General features: G+C 36.9%; 4 protein-coding genes and 1 pseudogene across 4 annotated transcripts; all 5 read left to right on the top strand.

The window, feature by feature from the left end:
• The first annotated feature begins 789 nt into the window (after positions 1 to 789).
• On the top strand, positions 790 to 2,180 carry LOC135211303 (ATP-dependent RNA helicase glh-2-like; annotated as a pseudogene).
• Positions 2,181 to 5,719: 3,539 nt separating this feature from the next.
• Positions 5,720 to 6,958, top strand: LOC135211584 (ATP-dependent RNA helicase glh-1-like). Its single transcript, XM_064244877.1, has 2 exons — positions 5,720 to 5,766; positions 6,279 to 6,958. Exons 1-2 carry the CDS (start codon positions 5,761 to 5,763, stop codon positions 6,816 to 6,818), a joined length of 546 nt encoding a protein of 181 aa, XP_064100947.1. The 5' UTR covers positions 5,720 to 5,760; the 3' UTR covers positions 6,819 to 6,958.
• Positions 6,959 to 9,435: 2,477 nt separating this feature from the next.
• Positions 9,436 to 10,717, top strand: LOC135210794 (uncharacterized). Its single transcript, XM_064243656.1, has 2 exons — positions 9,436 to 9,523; positions 10,117 to 10,717. The coding sequence occupies exons 1-2, from the start codon at positions 9,518 to 9,520 to the stop codon at positions 10,564 to 10,566; spliced, it is 456 nt and encodes a 151-aa protein (XP_064099726.1). The 5' UTR covers positions 9,436 to 9,517; the 3' UTR covers positions 10,567 to 10,717.
• Positions 10,718 to 15,067: 4,350 nt separating this feature from the next.
• Positions 15,068 to 16,340, top strand: LOC135210793 (uncharacterized). The gene is made up of 2 exons (XM_064243655.1): positions 15,068 to 15,160; positions 15,739 to 16,340. Exons 1-2 carry the CDS (start codon positions 15,155 to 15,157, stop codon positions 16,186 to 16,188), a joined length of 456 nt encoding a protein of 151 aa, XP_064099725.1. The 5' UTR covers positions 15,068 to 15,154; the 3' UTR covers positions 16,189 to 16,340.
• A 2,620-nt stretch (positions 16,341 to 18,960) lies between these two features.
• On the top strand, positions 18,961 to 19,804 carry LOC135210791 (uncharacterized). The gene is made up of 2 exons (XM_064243654.1): positions 18,961 to 19,050; positions 19,188 to 19,804. The coding sequence occupies exons 1-2, from the start codon at positions 19,045 to 19,047 to the stop codon at positions 19,650 to 19,652; spliced, it is 471 nt and encodes a 156-aa protein (XP_064099724.1). The 5' UTR covers positions 18,961 to 19,044; the 3' UTR covers positions 19,653 to 19,804.
• The last annotated feature ends 2,468 nt before the right edge of the window (positions 19,805 to 22,272 follow it).

The raw sequence follows: 22,272 nt of genomic DNA, 5'->3' as shown, positions 1-22,272 counted from the left end.
CTTTATGGACGGGAACTACCACCGCCACTTTCTCTGTCATTGACAGACAGAAGTTCTTGTTACCAATTCAAGAAGGCTCTCCGTTTTTTTTTTTTTTTTTTTTTTTTTGTTTTTAAAACAGATGATGGCCTTCGGAACACTAAAGGCTTACGATGCCTGAGAACAAAACAAATTAATTCACATAATATGATTTTTACAAATATATAATCCTGAACATATTACGAAGATTATTGTTGATTTCTTCCAAAGAAATCCTATGAACGATCGTATGCGCATCTTTTCTGCTCCTTGGACGTGAGGGCAATTCATGTACTGATGCGCGTCTTTGCTAATCTCCTCTTCTAATGGCATTCTTGATTAATGAGATGCCACAGATCACATGACTCGTATTTCTTCATGTTATTCATGCATATTAACGTCTGTCTTCTATTTCGACACGCGGTTGGTACACTATCTTTATTTCAGTTTAGTTATTTGTTCGTTTCTTCAGATAATAACCGAGTTAAAATTCCATTTTTCAGTCAAGTATGTCAAGTCATAAAGCGTTGAATCGTCAAGGAAAACTGAAAGTACACCTGGTGAAGTGGACCGAACCACTAAGAGACTAGAGGTCAACCTTTTGGGTTTCCCAAGATACCCAGGTCACTTTTGTCCATGAGGAAGGTTTGGATCACCGCCCCTCCCCCACCCCGCTACTGGTGCCCTAGATGCCAACGAAATAAGCTATATAAGGCAGCTACGGTAATGCTAGTCATCATTCAACCATAGCTAGGAAGCTATCAGGACAACATGAAGGTTCGTGTTGAATTATATCCTTTTTAGTGTCAATATCTGGCATGTGATCACAGCTACTAGTATAGATAGAAGCTAGTCGATCGAAAGTGAAAAGTATTAGAGAGAGGTGGTCCTAGTCTGGATTCGCTGGTTTTAAAATTGGTTAGGAAAATTTGACGAAGATGAGTGAAAGTGAAACTGACGATTGTTTATAAAATCTTGAAATAATAAGGGAAATTCATTTCGCAATATCACCTAATTATGTTTGCATACTTGCACTATGACTAACCATTCCGGTTTGTCTGGTTAAGTGTAACAGGCGCCAGTCCAGATTCGTGTAATACAGTTTAATGTTGTGTATTTACTTTGTAGTTGCTGTGGATGTACAAGAATTACAGAATAGCATATGTTTAATTAAATGACTGATGGAAGTTCTGAGCTTGAATATTGTGATATATTCTCCTGATGCGTATTGCTTCATTAAGAAGTAGTGCACGGTGTACTTCCTTTGCCATTAATCAAGTCTTGTTGGCAATAGTTTCTTTTTTCTCTTGTCTTAATAACTGGTACCTCTTGAAAGCAAATGTATGCTGTACACATGAAATATTTTTCTTGATTGAATAAAGATATAATAATATGTAATGATATGATTTTAGTATATTTATATGACATGAACACCATAACATACTATAAGGACCGCTCATTGATAGATGATGCATTTTGATTTCTGTAGACATAAAGTTTAATTATTAAGGTTTGATTAAAATTATTTTCTTTTTCTGTTTGTCTTCCACCCAACAGGTATTACAAGTTTTGTTCGTCTGCTGTTTCGCGATTTCTGCCTTTGCGCAAGACAATAACAGCAGAAGGAATCGAGGAAATACACGATTCTTTGGAGGATTTTCCCCAAGTATCGGAGGAGGATTCAACCATGGACTCGGAGGCGGATTCAACCAAGGTTTTGGAGGGGGTTTCACTCCAAGTTTCGGAGGTGGATTCAGCCATGGATTTGGAGGATTCAACCCTGGATTTGGAGGCGGATTCGGTGGAGTTTCCAACACCTGCAGACGTTAGTGTCGGTCTCCCCTTGGACAAGCGTGCTGCTGTGAGAGCAACAATGAGCCTGACACCATTCCCTTCGTGAAGCCAGGTGTATGCCCTCCCGTGAGGCCCCACTGCCCACCCGTCCGGAGCTTCGCCCCGCCCCGGACATGCTCCATAGACAGCAAGTGCGGCGGTGTCGACAAGTGCTGCTTCGACACCTGTCTTCAGGAACGCGTTTGCAAACCACCTGTTGGATCTTCCGGTTTCGGGGGATTCGGTTTTGGCCGTTAATAAGGATTCGTTTCCTCTAGTCGTTTAACTTATTATCAGTTTTTTTCCGAAGTTATAAGAATTGAGATAATGCCAGCATATGTATTTAAGGACGACATTCTAATGGACCGATTTTTATAATAAATGTTTATCACTAAACAAAACAGCTGTTTATTTACTTCTCCAAATCCATAAATGATTTGAAATGTTAACCCATTATCCACATCCTATCTTTAAACATATTTTCCTTTATGTGATTTTTTAGAGATTATTTTAATGTATCATCTGTTTGAGCTTACTTCTCTCTCATAGATTTGATAGTGTACGTACATTCACATGCATAAATAAATATAACCTTTGCTTACACAGTAATGCAATAACTTCTTAAACAAATGTATTAGTTATAGAAATATATGCATCGATGATACGTGTTTAATAACAAATATGAGGGAAAATTGTTAGATGCTGAATGATTTCATTCATTCACAGACCCAAACTCACTATTTTCCTTTTGAATCTGTGTTACTACTTTGAGGTGTTAAGGTCAAGAACAGAAGTGTCGTAAAAATGTATGAATCTCAAGCAATTAAGAATTGTAAATCTTTATCCGGTGAGGTCTGTTCTTCTCTAATGTTGGTGAGTCTGAACTTAAAAGGAAAGTTATAATCTGAAACTTCTGATCACCATAAATACATTTAAAAATCGCTGCGCAAAATTCAAGTCAGACATATTAGGAGATATATTTAAATTATATCAAGTGATGGAATACTAGTAAATTCACGTTGATTTATGCTATTGATGAAATAATTGATATTTTAACAACATAATTGATATTATTATTTCCTTCTAGTTTTTTTTTTTACGAATCCTTTTAAGCAGCCACTTTGAATTCTCGTAATTTCACTCATAAACATGAACTATTTTACTCTTAGCTCAGTACCAATTAGGCGAACATAAAGCCACAAGTTTACTTAATAAAGCAAAAAAAAAAAAAAAAAAAAAAAAGACCACATTTCTAGATCATACAGCTTTTTCCCTGCTTGCGAAATTTCAACTAGATCAGGGTTGAATGGTCAAAACCCTGGTAAGACAAAAAGGTAAAAAATAAAAAAAAAAAATAAAAATACTGCTGTAAACTTCTCCATTGGGGAAGTTTCAGAGGTACTAACTTTGTGAATTGCGGACATAAGACTCTAGGATTCGTTCTCTTTCTGTCAAATCAACAGACAAAAAAAAAAAAATGTGATTTGTAATTTCTGATTGATTAGTGTTGATTCTCATAAATTAAGAAAATTACAAAGACAAAGCTTGCAAACTCAAGTCCTAAAGTTAATCATGAAAACGTTCCCATGTATTGTAGATATGATCTTCCTGAATTAAACACTTATTTAGGCTAGACAAATTAATTTTGATAGCAATAGGTTCAAAGGTCCCGCTGAACCTGTTTGTGGATTACCAGTACAAACGAGAGTAACCAAAAAGTTTGGCTTTGAAATTGGAAGGACATGTTATTAAGACAACCAATAGTAATATAAAACAAGTAAAAATTCCTCCGAAGTTTCTTCGGCATAATCGAGTTTTCTTTACAGCCGCCACAACGTATAATCAAGGCAACCGAAATTATTTTTCAATGGTCTCGTTATATTGCCGTATGATCCGCGTCCCACCAAACTCTAACCACGTCCCGGAGGTGGCATGTCCTATACCGTTGCCCGTAGCACGATTATGGTTAAATTTAACCTTAAATTATATAAAAAAAAAACTATTGTGGCTAGAGTGCTGCACTTGAGTATGTTCGATGATTGGGGGATGGGCGATCAACATACCAATTTGCAGCCCTCTAGCCTCAGTAGATTTTAAGATCTGAGGGCGGACAGAAAAAAGTGCGGACAGAAAACAGTGCGGACGGACAGACAAAGCCCTCGCAATAGTTTTCTTTTACAGAAAACAAAAATCATTAAAATCTTCGCACGAAAATCGTCATTCTGTAAATGATTTGACGTTCCTCCAGCAGAGCTATCAGACAATTCGTTTCTTACAAGACTTTTTAAATCCCTTCAATTAATTTTATAGTTTCTCATATTTTTGCTCTTTTCATTGAGTTTCAGATGAATGAAAAGGTTGCGAATGTAGAGTGGAAAGAGTTCACAGTTTATCGGAAAAGTGCAAGGATCTTCTTCGATGGCAAATACATCTTATTTGCTACATAATGTAAAAACATCAAATTACAGATCACACACACACACACACACACACACACATACACACACACACACACACACATATATATATAGATATATATATATATATATATATATATATATATATATATATATATATATATATATCATAATATATATATATATATATATATATATATCCAGGTGTGTTTGTGCATTTAGGGACTTATAACAAACTCAAAAAGTCTATTGTTTCAACGCTATTTATCTGTCTATCTATCTATCTATCTACCTATCTGTTTATCTATCCATTTGTGTATACTTTTTTCGGCACAAGCACAGGGAACATAATCACACAAAATTGAACGAAGTTCATGAATACTGCTCTATAAACGATTACAATATCATGAGTACCCATTGCAAGTGTTTGTCACTTGGATCCTTTTTCTTTTTATGTTTAGTTGTCATATCAACATGAAAAGTATTAAGTTAATTTGTTATTCCTTGTTATTGTTGGTATCATCTCCTTATAATTCGTAACTATAACAATATCGTTCTTTTATCACTGATTTGCTACGATTTATTTCAGTCTTTTCTGAATAAATTTGGAGATGGGAGAATTCAAATATCAGTCCCATCTGTTATCACTCAGTGCTGATGTCAATCCAAAATCTGGGCATAAATGCTGGTGGGTAAGTCGCCTGATGGCCAGGAAGTAATTTCATAAAATCGTACCACTTTCTCTGTCATTGGCAGACTGGATATAACGTAGTGACCTTAACCTTTTTTTTTTTTCGAGAGCGGCTACTTTCTGGGCACCTATTCTTTTTTTTTTTTTTCTTACATCTTACGAAGATTTAATCTCTCTGGCGATGACCGAGCATAGTGATACGCTTTACAGAAGAATGTCTGTATATCTTTATTCGCAAGAATCTGATGATTTGTAAAGGTCACATAAATAGGAATTTGCCTATTGAAAATTATTGCATAATATTTTAAGTGGGAAGGCTGGTAAAGTTCCTGTAACTAAGTATAGTATCCGAATAACGGTGTGTTTTCCTCACTGTACGTAAACATTCTTCCTTGATCGAACTGACGACTGGTAAAACATAACAAACCATTATGACACTCATCTCTTCAAGTATTTCATGAATGATTATTTTCACAGGTATGCCATTGCTTTATATTCTTCGTTATAGCTGGCCGATCTGTGCTGTTCTCAAGATTACAGCTCTTTTCATAATGCATTTTGAATCGAAGGCACGGAGCAGTACTTCTGGGAAGTCCCTCTCCGGAAGTAAGTCGAGGCGTGTTGACACAAGGTCATTCAGTCGGGCTTCCTTTGATAACGCATGGTGGGGAGGGGGGGGGGGCTAAGGGGGTAGGGTGGGGGTTCAGTATATCCCAGATGGAAACACGGAATGGTATATAAAGGAGCAGCGTGCATGGGTAGGCAGCATTCAATCCGAAGTTGAGCAGCTAACAAGACATAATGAAGGTTTGTGCCTCTTACTATTTTAGCATTGCGGAAAAAGTGTGAGCGGAAGTGACGAATCTGCCAGCTTGAGACAGATATCTGTTCGGGTCTGTATTTTAAAGTCCAACATGTTACAGCCAAAAATCGAGTCAGTGTAAATGTGTTCCACTTAGTATGGCTCTGATAGCAGAGCATAGTAGTATAAGATTTATGAAAAGATTGAACACTGCAAATTTGGCGCCGATGGTATAGTATGATCATGTCCTTTTCAAGAGTGTAAATTGCATTTGTTGCTCGAGTCTCTGTTTTCACCTTGGCAACAAAGATATAAATGCAGCATTTTCTCTTTCATTCGTGTCTTTATTACCGTGACCTCTTGAAACTGCGTGCGTGTCCAGTTTACGTATTAAATTTTATGAGGAATGTTTTAATGATGTGCATGAGTACTTTAATGATACTTATAGACTGTATGTATAAATATTTCTAATGTTTGATGACACTTACAGAAATGTTTCGTTTCATTCTCCCTTCAGGGATTACAAGTTCTGCTCATCAGCTGTCTGGCAGCTTCAGCCTTCGCGCAAGACGACACAGCCAAGAAAGAAAACGAAGGCAACACGAGATTCCTTGGAGGCGGTGGCTTCGGAGGAGTCGATCCAGGATTTGGAGGCGGATTCAACCCTGCATTTGGAGGGGGCTTTAACCCAGGCTTCGGAGGGGTTAACCCAGGATTTGGAGGTAGTTTTGGAGGTGGAATCAACCCAGGCTTTGGAGGAGGATTCGGGGGAGTTTCACAGACCTGCAGACGTTGGTGTCGAACTCCCGAGGGACAGGCATACTGCTGCGAGACCAACAATGAGCCTGACACCATTCCCTTCGTGAAGCCAGGTGTATGCCCTCCCGTTCGCCCTCAGTGCCCACCCGTCAGGAGCTTTGCCCCTCCACAGACATGCTCCAACGACAGCAAGTGCGGAGGCGTCGACAAGTGCTGCTTTGACAGGTGTCTTGAGGAGCACGTGTGCAAACCTCCTGTTGGGTCTGGTGGATTTGGTGGCATCGGTTTTGGCCGCTGATTGATTCCCTTTGTATTTCTTCTCTCTTCTTTTCAATCATTTGTCGAATTAACTTATTATCGAGTTTAGTCGAATGCTGATGGATGTACAAACATAATAGTTGTATGAACCGATTTTCATAATAAATATATATAACAAAATATAGTACTTCTTTTTCTTCCTCACCAGAATTCATTGAATACAGCTCTGATAGATTATACACGATTCTCACCTCTGCGAGCGAAATTTATTTCTATAACTGTAATAGCTTTTTAGATTGGCATAATTCGTAAGGATCATTGTTCTACACGGTATATGAATCCATAGAATGTTTTATTCATTCTTAAGTATATTACTGCCCTGGGTTCAAAAAATTATGAAATGGTAGGATTTTACTCAAGGAAATATACCGGATGACATAGGGGAAGACAGTGCAAGTTTAGACAATGCTGAGAGTATGTAGATCAAGTCTCTGTTATGAGGGAAATCTTTGTGGCATCATGGGACACAGAAAAAGCCTTTGACTGGATCTACAGGGTTGCAATGAGGAAGGTATCGAGAATGTATAGTATACAAGAAAAGCTGCTGAGTGATTGAAAGTTTTAACGACAAGAGTTAGATAGGCGAATGACTGTTTTGATGCAGAAATGTGTCCAAGACAAGATGGGAAATATCTACATGGTTCTTTGGGTAATCTATTGAATGGACTGACGCGATAAATCATCTGAGATTTAGTAGTGAAAGTATGAATGTGAAACGACCTCTTGCTGATTTCACCTTTCAAGGGAAATGGTTTAATGCTGAAGAAGAAAAAGAAGAAATTAATCTATGTAAAGACGTATTTTTCTTTGCATTAGAATTCACTTTCTAAAAAAAAAAAAAAAAAAAAAAAATATCATACAGTGATAACGTACATGCATCGATGTACTTACAATCTCGTGAGGAACTTTGCCACCTCTAACGTCATTATGGTATATTTTATTTATATTTTGGTTTTCTTACCACTCATAAAAGGAGTAAGAAAATTTCCCTCGTCATTTTCATCATTATTTCATTGTCTTTTATGCTCTGCTATAGTGGTTCATTGCTGTTTTTGCTGAATAATACTGACTGATTTTGAATGGCCTATAAGTACCTTGTCATTAATCATTCTAAATTACTTTTGAGATGAGAATAGCGCAACATTTTATTCTCTGGTGAAGTGTTACAATCTACAGGAAGTAATGTTATAAACAGGAACACCCGTCTCTTTCGTTGGCAGACTGGATGAAACCGGATCTGTGTCGTTTATCTTCTATCTTTTTTTTTTATTATACTAACAAGACTCTCAGTGACAGTGAACTCCAAACCACAAATCCATAAACGGCTGACGAAAAATAAAATAGATTTCAACAACTAACATTTACCGAGCCCCACTCAATGAAAAAATATTTAATTGAAAGATAAATATCTATAAATTATGTTCTAGACATATGCACTGGAGTTTTTCCTGTTCCTGGATGCGTCAGCGAGTCAATGTACGAGCAGACAAGTTTTTTCTAAATAATAGATCATAAGTGGGGTCTCTTCTTACTGTATTTCCCTTTACCTCGTCTTACTTCTTCCTAATGAAAACTATATTCTTTGGAAGCTTTGAATTTCAAGTCAATGACACTGTAGACTCATTCCATATGAATAGGTTTTATCATCTAATAATAATAATAACATATGAAGGTAGGAAACCCTCTCTCAAACTTGTTTTGTTAAAGAGGATTTCAGCATCAGTGGAATTGATTTTATATATGGTCTTTTCAATTCTCATTATTTTTTCTCATCAGGGCTGATATTTGCTAATAATAATAATAATAATAATAATAATAATAATAATAATAATAAGAATAATAATAATAATAATAATAATAATGAATAATAATAATAATAAATAATAATAATCATAATAAATAATAATAATAATAATAATAATAATAATAATAATAATAATAATAATAATAATAATAATAATAATAATAATAATAATAATAATAATAATAATAATAATAATATCTTATTAAAAAGAATGGCAGAGTTAACTGAATTTATCTTATAAAGAATTTTCTCTCTTTTTCTGAGAATTCGTCTCTCATAATCTGCGAGACTGCTAAGTAATTGACATATATTCATGGTGTTATTGTGGTATTTTGAATGTCAAGGTCCGGTATTATCAATACCAAAATATATGAAATATATCTATTTTTTATTCTGGCTATATTTTTATATAGATCCGGAGACTACAACGGGATTGTAGATGGTGATCTCCGCTTCAAAATTGTTAATACAGTGTTTGCTTATTATTACTGTATAATAATAATAATAATGCTTAACGAAATACAGCTAATCATATGAGCCTTTCATTTCGTAATATATTTGAGTTCTAACAGTTTCTATAAGCTTGATAGACAATACCTCTTTATCTTATTGTTAAGGACCTACTGATAAAGACTATAATTCAAAATAAGTTTAGAAATAAACGTGGGAAGAAGACATCTCTCAGGAAATGAGTCAAGTCATGTTTACGAAAGGCCATCCAGCCGGGTTTCCACCGATATTCACGAGAAGTTAATACCACGAAGGAGGGGTATCTGGTTGGGGCATCCCAGCTGGGAACACGAAGCGGTATATAAAGTAGCCACATTCGTGGGTAGGCAGCATTCAGTCCAAAGCTGAGCTTTCATCTAGACACCATGAAGGTTTGCGCCTCTTCTACTTTCAGATATTGTTTCATCTTTACATTTAGTTAAGGGAACTGTGTTTGCTAGAATAGATTGCTTCAGTCGTGGAAAGTGATATGGATGACACGAATTCAAATCAGCTTTCGAACAAACAAACAAAAAAAATCGTGAAGGAATCGTGAGGGTTAATTAACGATTGCCTGTTTGCTTTGGAAATTACATCAGAAAGAATGTAGATATAACTGTCAAATATTTCCGCTTTGCAAATTATCTCTGAGGTATGACATGCTCCATTCAAAGTTTAAAATATGAAGTGCAAATGTGTCTCTGTTTTTACTTCAGTAATGATGCCATAAAACCAGGATTTTTTTTTTTACCCATTTCTTCATTAGTGTGACCTCGAGAAAATTTGAGCCTGCCCATTATATAATTTCATAGATATACATGTCTCCTTAGCGATAGGCTCACATTAAGTGTCTATTTTACAAATATTAACTGAACACATGAATATCTGGTATGCAAGTCAATGGCTGATCGGTTTCAGTTTTTAATGACATATAGACTGGAATCAACACTTACGAAAATGTGATTTTGTTTTGGTTTTCTTTCAGGGATTACGAGTTCTGTTCGTCTGCTGTTTGATAGCTGCTGCCTTTGCGCAAGGTCAAGGAAATGCAGGCAACAAACGATTCTTCGGAGGCGGAATCGGTCCAGGTTTTGGAGGTGGATTCGACCCTGCATTTGGAGGTGGAATTAATCCAGGATTTGGAGGCGGATTCGGAGGAGTTTCCAACACCTGCAGACGTTGGTGCCGAACTCCCGAGGGACAGGCATACTGCTGCGAGACCAACGATGAGCCTGACACCCTTCCCTTCGTGAAGCCAGGTGTATGCCCTCCCGTTCGCCCTCAGTGCCCACCCGTCAGGAGCTTTGCCCCTCCTCAGACATGCTCCAACGACAGCAAGTGCGGAGGCGTCGACAAGTGCTGCTTCGACAGGTGTCTTGAGGAGCACGTGTGCAAACCTCCTGTTGGGTCTTCCGGCTTCGGTTTTGGCTTCTGATTGATTCCTTTTGTATTTCTTCTTCTCTTCTTTTCAGTCGATGTCGAATTAACTTATTATCGAACTCAGACGAATGCTGTGCATAATGCTTATTGATGACGAAGCGTTACATTTGTATGAATTGTTTTTTATAGTAAATACTTGTCACAAATCTTACAAGTTTTATTTTTATAACTGTAGCTGATTCTTAAATCGGGAATATATCTAATGAGCTTTGTTCTGAAAGGGATATGAGATTTTCTCAAATATCAAAGTCCTAGCTATGTAACTAGACGATGTAATGACATGCCGGGATTTATACTGGGAAATATGACAGATGACAGGAAGCCTGACAGTCTTGGCTTAGATAAAGAAGAGGAATTGTGATTCATACTTTTGTTACAAAATAATTACATCAGAGGTTTGAAAGGAAATGGAAAAGGCTTCTTGTGGCTTACAAGAACGCGTGATTGAATCGATAGAGAGGCTTATGGAGGGTTTAGAGAATAACTGATATATTATAGAACAAAATATTGATTCATTAAAAGTTTTAATTGACAAGAGAAATGTGTTGTGTTATGCACACGGGATAGTGACTTGTCGGATGTAAAACTGTGTTCAAGATAACAGTGTGTAATGTCTCCCTAGCTTTATTGGTAATTGTATGGAGTTAATGCTATGATGAATTCGAAAAAGGATGATAGGATTAAGATGCATTGTAGTGGGATGTGAAAATGGGCCGTGAAGGGATTTGGAGGTGGATTCAACCCAGGTTTTGGAGGAGGATTAAACCCTGCATTTGGAGGGGGCTTTAACCCAGGCTTTGGAAGGGTCAACGCAGCATTTGGAGGTGGAATCAACCCAGGCTTTGGAAGAGGATTCGGTGGAGTTTCACAGACCTGCAGACGTTGGTGCCGAACTCCCGAGGGACAGGCATACTGCTGCGAGACCAACAATAAGCCTAACACCCTTCCTTTCGTGAAGGCAGGTGTATGCCCTCCCGTTCGCCCTCAGTGCCCACCTGTCAGGAGCTTCGTCCTCCACAGACATGCTCCAACGACAGCAAGTGCGGAGGCGTCGACAAGTGTTGCTTCGACAGGTGTCTTGAGGAGCACGTGTGCAAACATCCTGTTGGGTCTGGTGGATTTGGGGGCATCTGTTTTGGCCGCTGATTGATTCCCTTCGTATTTCTACTTCTCTTCTTTTCAATCAATTGTCGAATTAACTTATTATCGAGTTTAGTCGAATGCTGACGGATGTACAAACATAATAGTTGTATGAACCGATTCTTATAATAAATATATGTCACGAAATAGAGTACTTTTTCTTCCTCACCAGAATTCATTGAATAAAACTCTGATATGTTATACACGATTATCACCTCTGCGAGCGAAATTTATTTCTGTAACTGTAATAGCTTTTTAGATTGGCATAATTCGTAAGGATCATTGTTCTACAAGGTATATGAATCCATAGGATTTTTTTATTCATTCTTAAGTATATATTACTGCCCTGGGTTCATAAAATTATGAAACAGTAGGATTTTACTCAAGGAAATATACCGGATGACATAGGGGAAGACAGTGCAAGTTTAGACAATGCTGAGAGTATGTAGATCAAGTCTCTGTTATGAGGGAAATCTTTGTGGCATCTTGGGACACAGAAAAAGGCTTTGACTGGATCTACAGGGTTGCAATGAGGAATGTATCGAGAATGTATAGTATACAAGAAAAGCTGCTGAGTGATTGAAAGTTTTAACGGCAAGAGTTAAATAGGCGAATGACTGTTTTGATGCAGAAATGCGTCCAAGACAAGATGGGAAATGTCTACATGGTTCTTTTGGTAATCTATTGAATGGACTGACGCGATAAATCAGAGAGAGGAGATAAGGCTTAGGTGTTTTAGCATGGGATATGAAAATAACTCATGAACGGAGTAGAGATTGGTGATGTTTGCAGATGATGCAATACTGAATGCGGATAGTGAAGAGTTTAGAAGAGTTTGAGTTGTAAAGGCATTTGGAAGCAAATATTATAGACAAATGATGGTAGGATGAAGTATAAGGTTACTCACAGAATAGGTGAAGCGAACAGAGTATCAGGGTATGTACAAAATATCAGGAATAGGCTTGGAGAGTATAGGAAAACCAAAGGATTACTAAGCAAGTGTTGCTAGTGAATTCAAATGAAAGGATAAAGGTTAAAACGATCGATCTGTTTCCATTGAATAGGTGATATAAGTACTGAAGGGGTGAGAAATGTAGATGTTAGTAGAGGCTACAAAAATGTTACATTAGGAAAAGAATAGATTGGAGCCTTTCGAGATGGTCTCTCAAGTGGAAAGAATGGACGAATACAGGTAGGTGAAAAGGGAGTGAAGTTCAGAAATTTTAGGAGGAAGGAGATCGAGTGAAGACTGAAAAAGCTGGAGAGAATAAGTGCAAGATTGAGAAACGGGACATTGTGTCTGTGTGGGGTTGACTGGCTGTTGATGGCCTTTCCTTCTAGGTATGTGAGGCAAATATGTCATCTTTTCCGCACAGAGTTCATCCGAGATTTATTAGTGAAAGTATGAATGTGAAACGTCCTCTTGCTGATTTCACCTTTCAAGGGAAAAGGTCTAATGCTGAAGAAGAAAAAGAAGAAATTAATCTATGTAAGGACGTATTTTTCTTTGCATTAGAATTCACTTTCTAAAAAAAAAAAAAAAAAAAAAAAAAAAAAAAAAATATTTCATACAGTGATAACGTGCATGCATCGATGTACTTACAATCTCGTGAGAAACTTTGTCACCTCTAACGTCATTATGGTATATTTTATTTCTTATTTCTGTTTTATTACCTCTCATAAAACGTGTAAGAAAATTTCTCTCGTCATTTTCATCATTATTTCATTGACTTTTATGCTTTGTTATAGTGGTTTAATGCTGTTTTTGCAGAATAATACTGACTGATTTTGAATGGCTTATAAGTACCTTGTAGTTGATCATTCTAAATTACTTTTGTGATGAGAATAGCGCAACATTTTATTCTCTGGTGAAATGTTACAATCTACAGGAAGTAATGTTATAAACAGGAACACCCATCTCTTTCGTTGGCAGACTGGATGAAACCGGATCTGTGTGGTTTATCTTCTACCTTTTTTTTTTTTTATTATACTAACAAGACTCTCAGTGACAGTGAACTCCAAACCACAAATCCATAAACGGCTGACGAAAAATAAAATAGATTTCAATAACTAACATTTACCGAGCCCCACTCAATGAAAAAATATTTAACTGAAAGATAATTACTTATAAAAGTATGTTCTAGACATATGCACTGGAGTGAGGTAGAATCCCTCTTGTGAGTTTTTCCTGTTCCTGGATGCGTCAGCGAGAGTAATGTACGAGCAGACGAGTTTTTTCTAAATAATAGATCATAAGTGGGGTCTCTTCTTACTGTATTTCCCTTTACCTCGTCTTACTTCTTCCTAATGAATACCATATTCTTTGGTAGCTTGAATTTCTAGTCAGTGACACTGTAGGCTCGTTCCATATGAATAGGTTTCATCTTCTTCTTCTTCTAATAATGAGAATAATAATAATAATAATATAATAAGTAATATAATAATAAAATAATAATAATTAATAATAAATAATAATTAATAATAATAATAAATAATAATAAGAATAATAATTAATAATAATCATAATAATAACTAAAATAATAATAATAATAATAATAATAATATATGAAGGTAGGAGACCCTCTCTCAAACATGGTTTGTTAAAGAGGATGGCAGCATCAGTGGAATTGATTTTATATATGGTCTTTTCAATTCTCATTATTTTTTCTCATCAGGGCTGATATTTGCAATAATAAAACAATAATAATAATAATAATAATAATAATAATAATAATAATAATAATAATAATAATAATAATAATAATAATAATATCTTATAAAAAGAATGACAGAGTTAACTGAATTTATCTTATAAAGAATTTTCTCTCTTTTTCTGAGAATTCGTCTTTCATAACCTGCGAGACTGCTACGTAATTGACATATATTCATGGTGTTATTGTGGTATTTTGAATGTCAAGGTGTAGTATTATCAATACTAAAATATATGAAATATATCTATTTTTTTATTCTGGCTATATTTTTATATAGATCCGGAGACTACAACGGGATTGTAGATGGTGATCTCCACTTCAAAATTGTTAATATTGTGTTTGCTTATTATTACTATATATAATAATGTTTAATGAAATACAACTAATCATATGAGCATCTCATTTCGTAATATATTTGATTTCTAACAGTTGCTATGATCTTGATAGACAATACTTCTTTATCTTATTGTTAAGGACCTACTGATAAAGACTATACTGCAAAATAAGTTTAGAAATAAACGCGGGAAGAAGACATCTCTCAGGAAATGAGTCAAGTCATGTTTACGAAAGGCCATCCAGCCGGGCTTCCACCGATATTCACGGGAAGTCAATACCACGAAGGAGGGGTATCTGGTTGGGGCATCCCAGCTGGGAACATGAAGCGGTATATAAAGTAGCCACATTTGTGGGTAGGCAGCATTCAGTCCAAAGCTGAGCTTTCATCTAGACACCATGAAGGTTTGTGCCTCTTCTACTTTCAGATATTGTTTCATCTTTACATTTAGTTAAGGGAACTGTGTTTGCTAGAATAGATTGCTTTAGTCTTGGAAAGTGATAAGGATGACATGTATTCAGATCAGCTTTTGGAAAAATATCGTGAGGACGAATTAACGTTGCCTATTTGCTTTGAAGCAGAAAAGAAGGATGATATTTTCGTAAGTGGAGATAACTGTCAAATATTTCCGTTTTGCAAATTATCTTCCACGTATGACATGCTCCATTCAAAGTTTAAAATATGAAGTGAAAATGTGTGCCTCTGTTTTTACTTCAGTAATGATGCCATAAAACCAGGACTTTTTTTACCCTTTTCTTCATTAATGTGACCTCGAAAAAATCTGAGCCTGCCCATTTTATAATTTCATAGATATACTTGTCCCTTTAGCGATAGGCTCACGTAAGTGTCTATTTTACATATAATAACTGAACACAAGAATATCTGGTATGCAAGTCAATGGCTGATCGGTTTCAGTTTTTAATGACATATAGACTGGAATCAACACTTACGAAAATGTGATTTTGTTTTGGTTTTCTTTCAGGGATTACGAGTTCTGTTCGTCTGCTATTTGATAGCTGCTGCCTTTGCGCAAGGTCAAGGAAATGCAGGCAACAAACGATTCTTCGGAGGTGGAATCAGTCCAGGTTTTGGAGGTGGATTCGACCCCGCATTTGGAGGTGGAACTAATCCAGGATTTGGAGGCGGATTCGGAGGAGTTTCCAACACCTGCAGACGTTGGTGCCGAACTCCCGAGGGACAGGCATACTGCTGCGAGACCAACGATGAGCCTGACACCCTTCCCTTCGTGAAGCCAGGTGTATGCCCTCCCGTTCGCCCTCAGTGCCCACCCGTCAGGAGCTTTGCCCCTCCTCAGACATGCTCCAACGACAGCAAGTGCGGAGGCGTCGACAAGTGCTGCTTCGACAGGTGTCTTGAGGAGCACGTGTGCAAACCTCCTGTTGGGTCTTCCGGCTTCGGTTTTGGCTTCTGATTGATTCCTTTTGTATTTCTTCTTCTCTTCTTTTCAGTCGATGTCGAATTAACTTATTATCGAACTCAGACGAATGCTGTGCATAATGCTTATTGATGACGAAGCGTTATATTTGTATGAATTGTTTTTTATAATAAATACTTGTCACAAATCTTACAAGTTTTATTTTTATAACTGTAGCTGATTCTTAAATCAGGAATATATCTAATGAGCTTTGTTCTGAAAGGGATATGAGATTTTCTCATATATCAAAGTCCTAGCTATGTAACCAGACGAAGTAATGACATGCCAGGATTTATACTGGGAAATATGACAGATGATAGGAGGCTTGACAGGGGAAGACAGTCTTGGCTTAGATAAAGAAGAGGAATTGTGATTCATACTTTTTTTACAAAAGAATTACATCAGAGGTTTGAAAGGAAATGGAAAAAGCTTCTTGTGGCTTACTTGAACATGTGATGGAAACGATAGAGAGGCATTATGGAGGGCGTTGAGAACGAGTGATATATCATAGAACAAAGTTATTGATTGATTGAAAGTTGTAATTGATAAGAGAAATGTGTTATGCTATGTAGACGGGATGGTAACTGGTTGGATGTAAAACTGTGTTTAAGATAACAGTAATTTCTCCCTGGCTTTTTTTAGTAATTTTATGGAGTTCATGATGTGATAAGTCTGAAAAAGGATGATAGGATTAAGCTGCATTGTAGTGGGATGCGAAAATGGGCCGTGAATGGAGTGTGGGGAGACTGATGTTTGCAGATAATCAATTACTGACTGAGGAGAGTGAACTGAGTAGAAAACACTGATTCGTATAGGTATTTCGAAGTAAATCTCGCAACCAAATGAAAGCTGTGTGAGAAAGAAGTTTACTCATTGAATAGGTGAAGTAAATAAAGTAGTGGTGCATGTGCCGATGACTGGAAATAGACTTGGATCATTTACACAACCCAAAGGATTGCTGAGCCAATTCTCCTTATTTGGAGTGAAGTGTCGTTAGTGAATTCGAGGGAAGGGAAACAATGTAAAGTTGCCGAGATGAACACTTTTTGAGTGGGAATAGCGAGAAAGGAAAGTAGGAGCTTTAAAACCATTACGGTTGGAAAAAGACGAATCTGGGTCTTTGTGTGGAAAAATTGACGACTACAGGTTAGTGAAAAGAAAGCAAAGAGAGAAATTGAGGCGAAAGGTGTTTGAAAGGCGTAACATGAGAAGACCCTCGCAGCTCCACCATAATACAAGTGTCAGGAGGATGCTGAATTCAAGTGAGATGGAAGAAAGAGAATATAAACGGAGGTACATTAAAGTAATGAAAGTGATTGTAGCTAGGGGCCGAAGAGACGCTGCAAAGAACCTTAAGTAATGCCTCTAGGACGCTGCTTGAGGTTCACTGACGAAACTGGCTTCCTACGGACTCTAACATCGAGGAAATGCGAGAAATTACATAGAGAAATAGCTCATTGTCTGTAGGTGGGGCCGATATGATGCTGATGAGCCTTTGTTTTGAGGTTTATAAAGCGGTTGATAACATGAATGTAGCGCACAAAAGTTTCATTCCCAATTCAGCAGTGAAAGTGTGAATAGGACATAAGGCTATTGTGTTATTTTGTTTCTCTGGGAAAATAGCTTTATATTGAAGAAGAAGAAGAAGAAGAAGAAAAAGAAGAAGAAGAAGAAAAAGAAGAAGAAGAAGAGGAAGAAGATTAAAATGTATCTTCCAAAACAAACAAACACACACACACACTCACACTCACACAGACAGTGATGTTATGCATATTGTAATGTACACTCTTACTCTCTCGTGTGTAACCTTCGCATCTTTTAACGCCACTGGCATTTGAGATTTTATTCCTGTAATTTTACAACTTAAAAAACATGCTAGAAATTTCTCTTCGGTTTTGTATTTCGTTATTATTATCGTAATTTTACACTCTTTTAGCGGATTCTATATAGTTTTAGTAATCTCTAATTGTTGGATATTATTAATTTGCTTTGAATGGCCCTCTACTCTTTGTTGTTATTCCTTCAAAATTACTTTTGAGATGAAAAAATAAAATGATCAAGTCTATGTGCATGTATCTCATGTCAATGTCCGTCCAGTATTTTACATAAAGTTATTTTAGTGGCATGAAATCATCTACAGGAAGTGTTTTGGTAAACAGAAAGATCTCCACCTCTTTTGCTGGCAAACTGGACATAACTGGATCTGAGCGGTTGGGATTACATTTTTTTTATGCTACCCCTAACAAGATTCTCACTGACATTGAACTCCAAACCACAAAATGGAATTTTTTTTCCAAACGCAATTATCCCACCTCATTACTTGTCAATAAAGACAGGTTAATTTAAAGAAATAAAAAAAAAATTAAATCGTTTACCCCAGAATACTGAATGAGCTCCTGTTGGACATTTTCCTGTTCCTGACTCCGTCAGGAAGTGCGATATTCGATCAGATAAGTGTGTTTTTCGAATGTTTATATTATATTCTCTCCCGACATAACTGATCTGTAATGAAATTCAATAGGTCTTACCAACATTTCATTTCATTATATATTTTCATGTGTAACAATTGCTATGATCTTGACAGACACAATACTCTGTCTTCATATTCGTTAGAAATGAGCAATACATGCAATTCTGAACAATATATTTCTAATTAAACACCTGGCTGAGTCGAGTCATGTTGAAGGAAGGTCATCCACCCGGGCTTCCTCCGATAACTCACGGGACGTAAATACCACGAAGGACGGGTATCTTGCTTGGACATCCCAGCTGAGAACACGACGTGGTATATAAAGTAGCCACATTTAAGGGTAGGCAGCATTCAGTCCAAAGCTGAGCTTTTATCAAGACGCCATGAAGGTTTGTGCCTTTATAGTTTTAGTCTTTGTTTCATCTTTAGATTTGAGAGACATTGTTTGTTTATTATGAAAGTTTGTCTCAATCTTCAAAAGTGATAAGAATAACACTTATAATAGCATGTATTCCTCTTCCTTCAGGGATTACGAGTTCTGTTCGTCTGCTGTTTGACAGCTTCTGCCTTTCCGCAAGATCAAGATAACCAAGTAAATGGTGACAACACACGCTTCTTTGGAGGCGGAATCGGCCCAGGTTTTGAAGGAGGATTCGACCCTGCATTTGGAGGTGGCGTCAACCCAGGCTTGGGAGGAGGCTTCGGAGGAGTTTCCAACACCTGCAGACGTTGGTGCCGAACTCCCGAGGGACAGGCATACTGCTGCGAGACCAACGATGAGCCTGACACCCTTCCCTTCGTGAAACCGGGCGTATGCCCTCCCGTTCGCCCTCAGTGCCCACCCGTCAGGAGCTTTGCCCCTCCTCAGACATGCTCCAACGACAGCAAGTGCGGAGGCGTCGACAAGTGTTGCTTCGACAGGTGTCTTGAGGAGCACGTGTGCAAACCCCCTGTTGGGTCTTCCGGCTTTGGTGGTGGTTTTGGCTTCTGATTGATTCCTTTTCTATGTCTTCACCCTTCTCTTCAGTCATTATCGAATTAACTTATTATCGAGTTTAGTAAACAGTTTGTTATGCTCATCGATGTCCAAGCGTAATGTGTGTGTGAATATAACAACCTAATAAATATGTGTATCGAAACAGAGTACTTCTTTCTCTGTATGTCCTCAGTAACCTTCTTTAAATCTTGCTTTAGCAAGTGCATTTTAGCTTAAGGAAAACAATTGTTTCTTGTGTTGATATGAATCTGAAGTATCTGTTCGTAATGAGTATGAGGACATGGATGTTTTGTTTATCCAGTGGTATAAATAAAAAGTGTGAAAATACAGAATATAATGAAGTTATTCGTTTGTACGAAGATTTACAGACACTGAGGCGTGAAAAGGCTTTTGGAAAATGAAAATAGGATAATATGTAGATACGTATGTATCGCGAAAAGCGAAAATAAACCCACCAACTTTCATATATTTCAAAAATGGTAATGTTATCAAGTAATGAAAATATATGCATTGATATATTGCGATATACCTTTAAAGAATAGGGTTTATTATGTCAACTATTAATGAGTGAAAACCAAAATTCTTAAAAAAGGGAGTTTTAGAGGTTTAATGATCAATAGTAATAAGCATATCGCATCGTGTTTGAATAATTCAGTGGCGAGAATATCTAGATGCTTAGGAGGAGCAATTTGTGAGAGAATTGAAAAATTCCAAAATCATGGAAGATGAATTTTGCCAGAATTAAGGGCTACAAAAATTGATTTTCTGCTCCAAGGAAAACGACCATGCCAATTTAACCATCACTACTTTTTTTTACCTAAAACTCCTCAAACGAGGAAATGATAATGTAATGAATGATTTAGAAAACGAACTTGACTCTTGTCCAATAAAAGGTCACCTTGACATCCACAGCTCTTTGTCCCTTGCCTGTAAGTGTTCGCTTAACTTAGAACTCGAATTTCTAAAAAAATTATCTTTGAAAATTTTTGTTTTCAGTTGAAGAATAAGAGGTAAAAATTTTAAGCAAATCCCTTCAATCATAAGAAAGTTATAAGGACTTACTTTATAACGGGGCCTTATGGCGTAGGCGCTCTCCTTAATCAAAAGCCATATGTATATTTCTTGTAAGTGTCTACAATATAGAAAATTGAATATGGAATATGGCACTACCTACTGGGATAGTTACCTGAACAGGAATGTCTGAAATTATTCCCATATAGTTAAAGGAAGCTTCATCAAGCCTTCACATACGTCAAAGTGAACCTTGAGTGCCTCTGGTGAAACTGGTTTTACTGATTTAAATTTTCCCCCTGAGGATGTTTTAGGGCAAGGACCTTATGGAATGCATATGAGCGTGTCTTCATATGGCCATGTTGTACCTCTGCAGTTTTTTTTACATCATTACAACTCTTTCACCCTTTTCTCATTCAGTCGCATTCAAGATTCATGCTCTCTCACACGTTTTCTCTCCTGCAGCACTCACTCACACACACACACACACACACGCAAATATATATATATATATAATATATATATATATATATATATATATATATATATATAAAGAGAGAGAGAGAGAGAGAGAGAGAGAGAGAGAGAGAGAGAGAGAGAGAGAATGTGTATAACCTAAAGCATACTAACATGCGATTAGGACGATCCCTTTTTGTAACTGTATTTGCATACACGAAAATACACACGTACAGACACATACACATGCACAATGTCATTTAATGGCTATTGTTTATTTAGTGTCATTGGCGCCACTGGAATTTACTCATGCTTTCAGCATAACATTAAAGATGCTTTTTGTAAACACGTTTAATTTTACCTCTATTTGCTGACGTCTTTGGTTATTATATTATTGAAAAATTCTATTTAAATTTAACCATGTATTTACTACGAATTACTGATCAGCTTTTCATAACACAGTTTTTAAGAAGGAATCCTACGTAGGATAAGGCAGGATTCCTGGTGAAGTGTCATTTAATCTCCAGGAAGTAATTCGATCGAGAAGATTCAACAACTTTCTCTGTTAACTGGCCCCGTCTGGGTCAGACATGATGACCTTGGATTATTTTGTATTTATATTTTTCTTGTTGAAAACTGCTCGTCATGCCGCCCCCCCCCCTTTTTTTTATCTTTCGGTAGGTTATCCCTCTTGATAATGGCTTTCACCATCCAGATAATTGTACTACTAGGAAGATAAGTAAATCCCAATAAGTGTGTATGACGATTTGCCAATGTGTCTCTTTAACTCTATAATGTAAATATTGCGAATTATTGCAATTTCCAGTATCTGCTCTCTTCATTCTTGTTTCTCTTCTTTTATGCCTAATTTACATTGATATATCTTGTATAGGAGACTCATTGATCACCCAAGAGTGAGGTATCCAGACATTGTGGTCGTGGAACCTTGGTAATGAATCACAGAAAAGACTACCGAGTATTTGGGTTTCCCGTGGAAGCAGACTTCATATAAATAACCAAGGTTAGGTAAGCTCCATAACACTGTGCGTTGACTACGCGATATGCTGTGATTCAGAGATAGCTGTCTCTTGTCCTGGGGAAGCTGATTTTCTTCAATTGTTGTTCTCTTTTTGTTTTTATCATAGAG

This window comes from Macrobrachium nipponense, chromosome 4 (genome assembly GCF_015104395.2).
Source record: "Macrobrachium nipponense isolate FS-2020 chromosome 4, ASM1510439v2, whole genome shotgun sequence".
Classification (NCBI taxonomy): domain Eukaryota; kingdom Metazoa; phylum Arthropoda; class Malacostraca; order Decapoda; family Palaemonidae; genus Macrobrachium; species Macrobrachium nipponense.
Note: the sequence above shows the minus strand (reverse complement) of the source record. Positions and strands in the feature narration are given on the sequence as shown.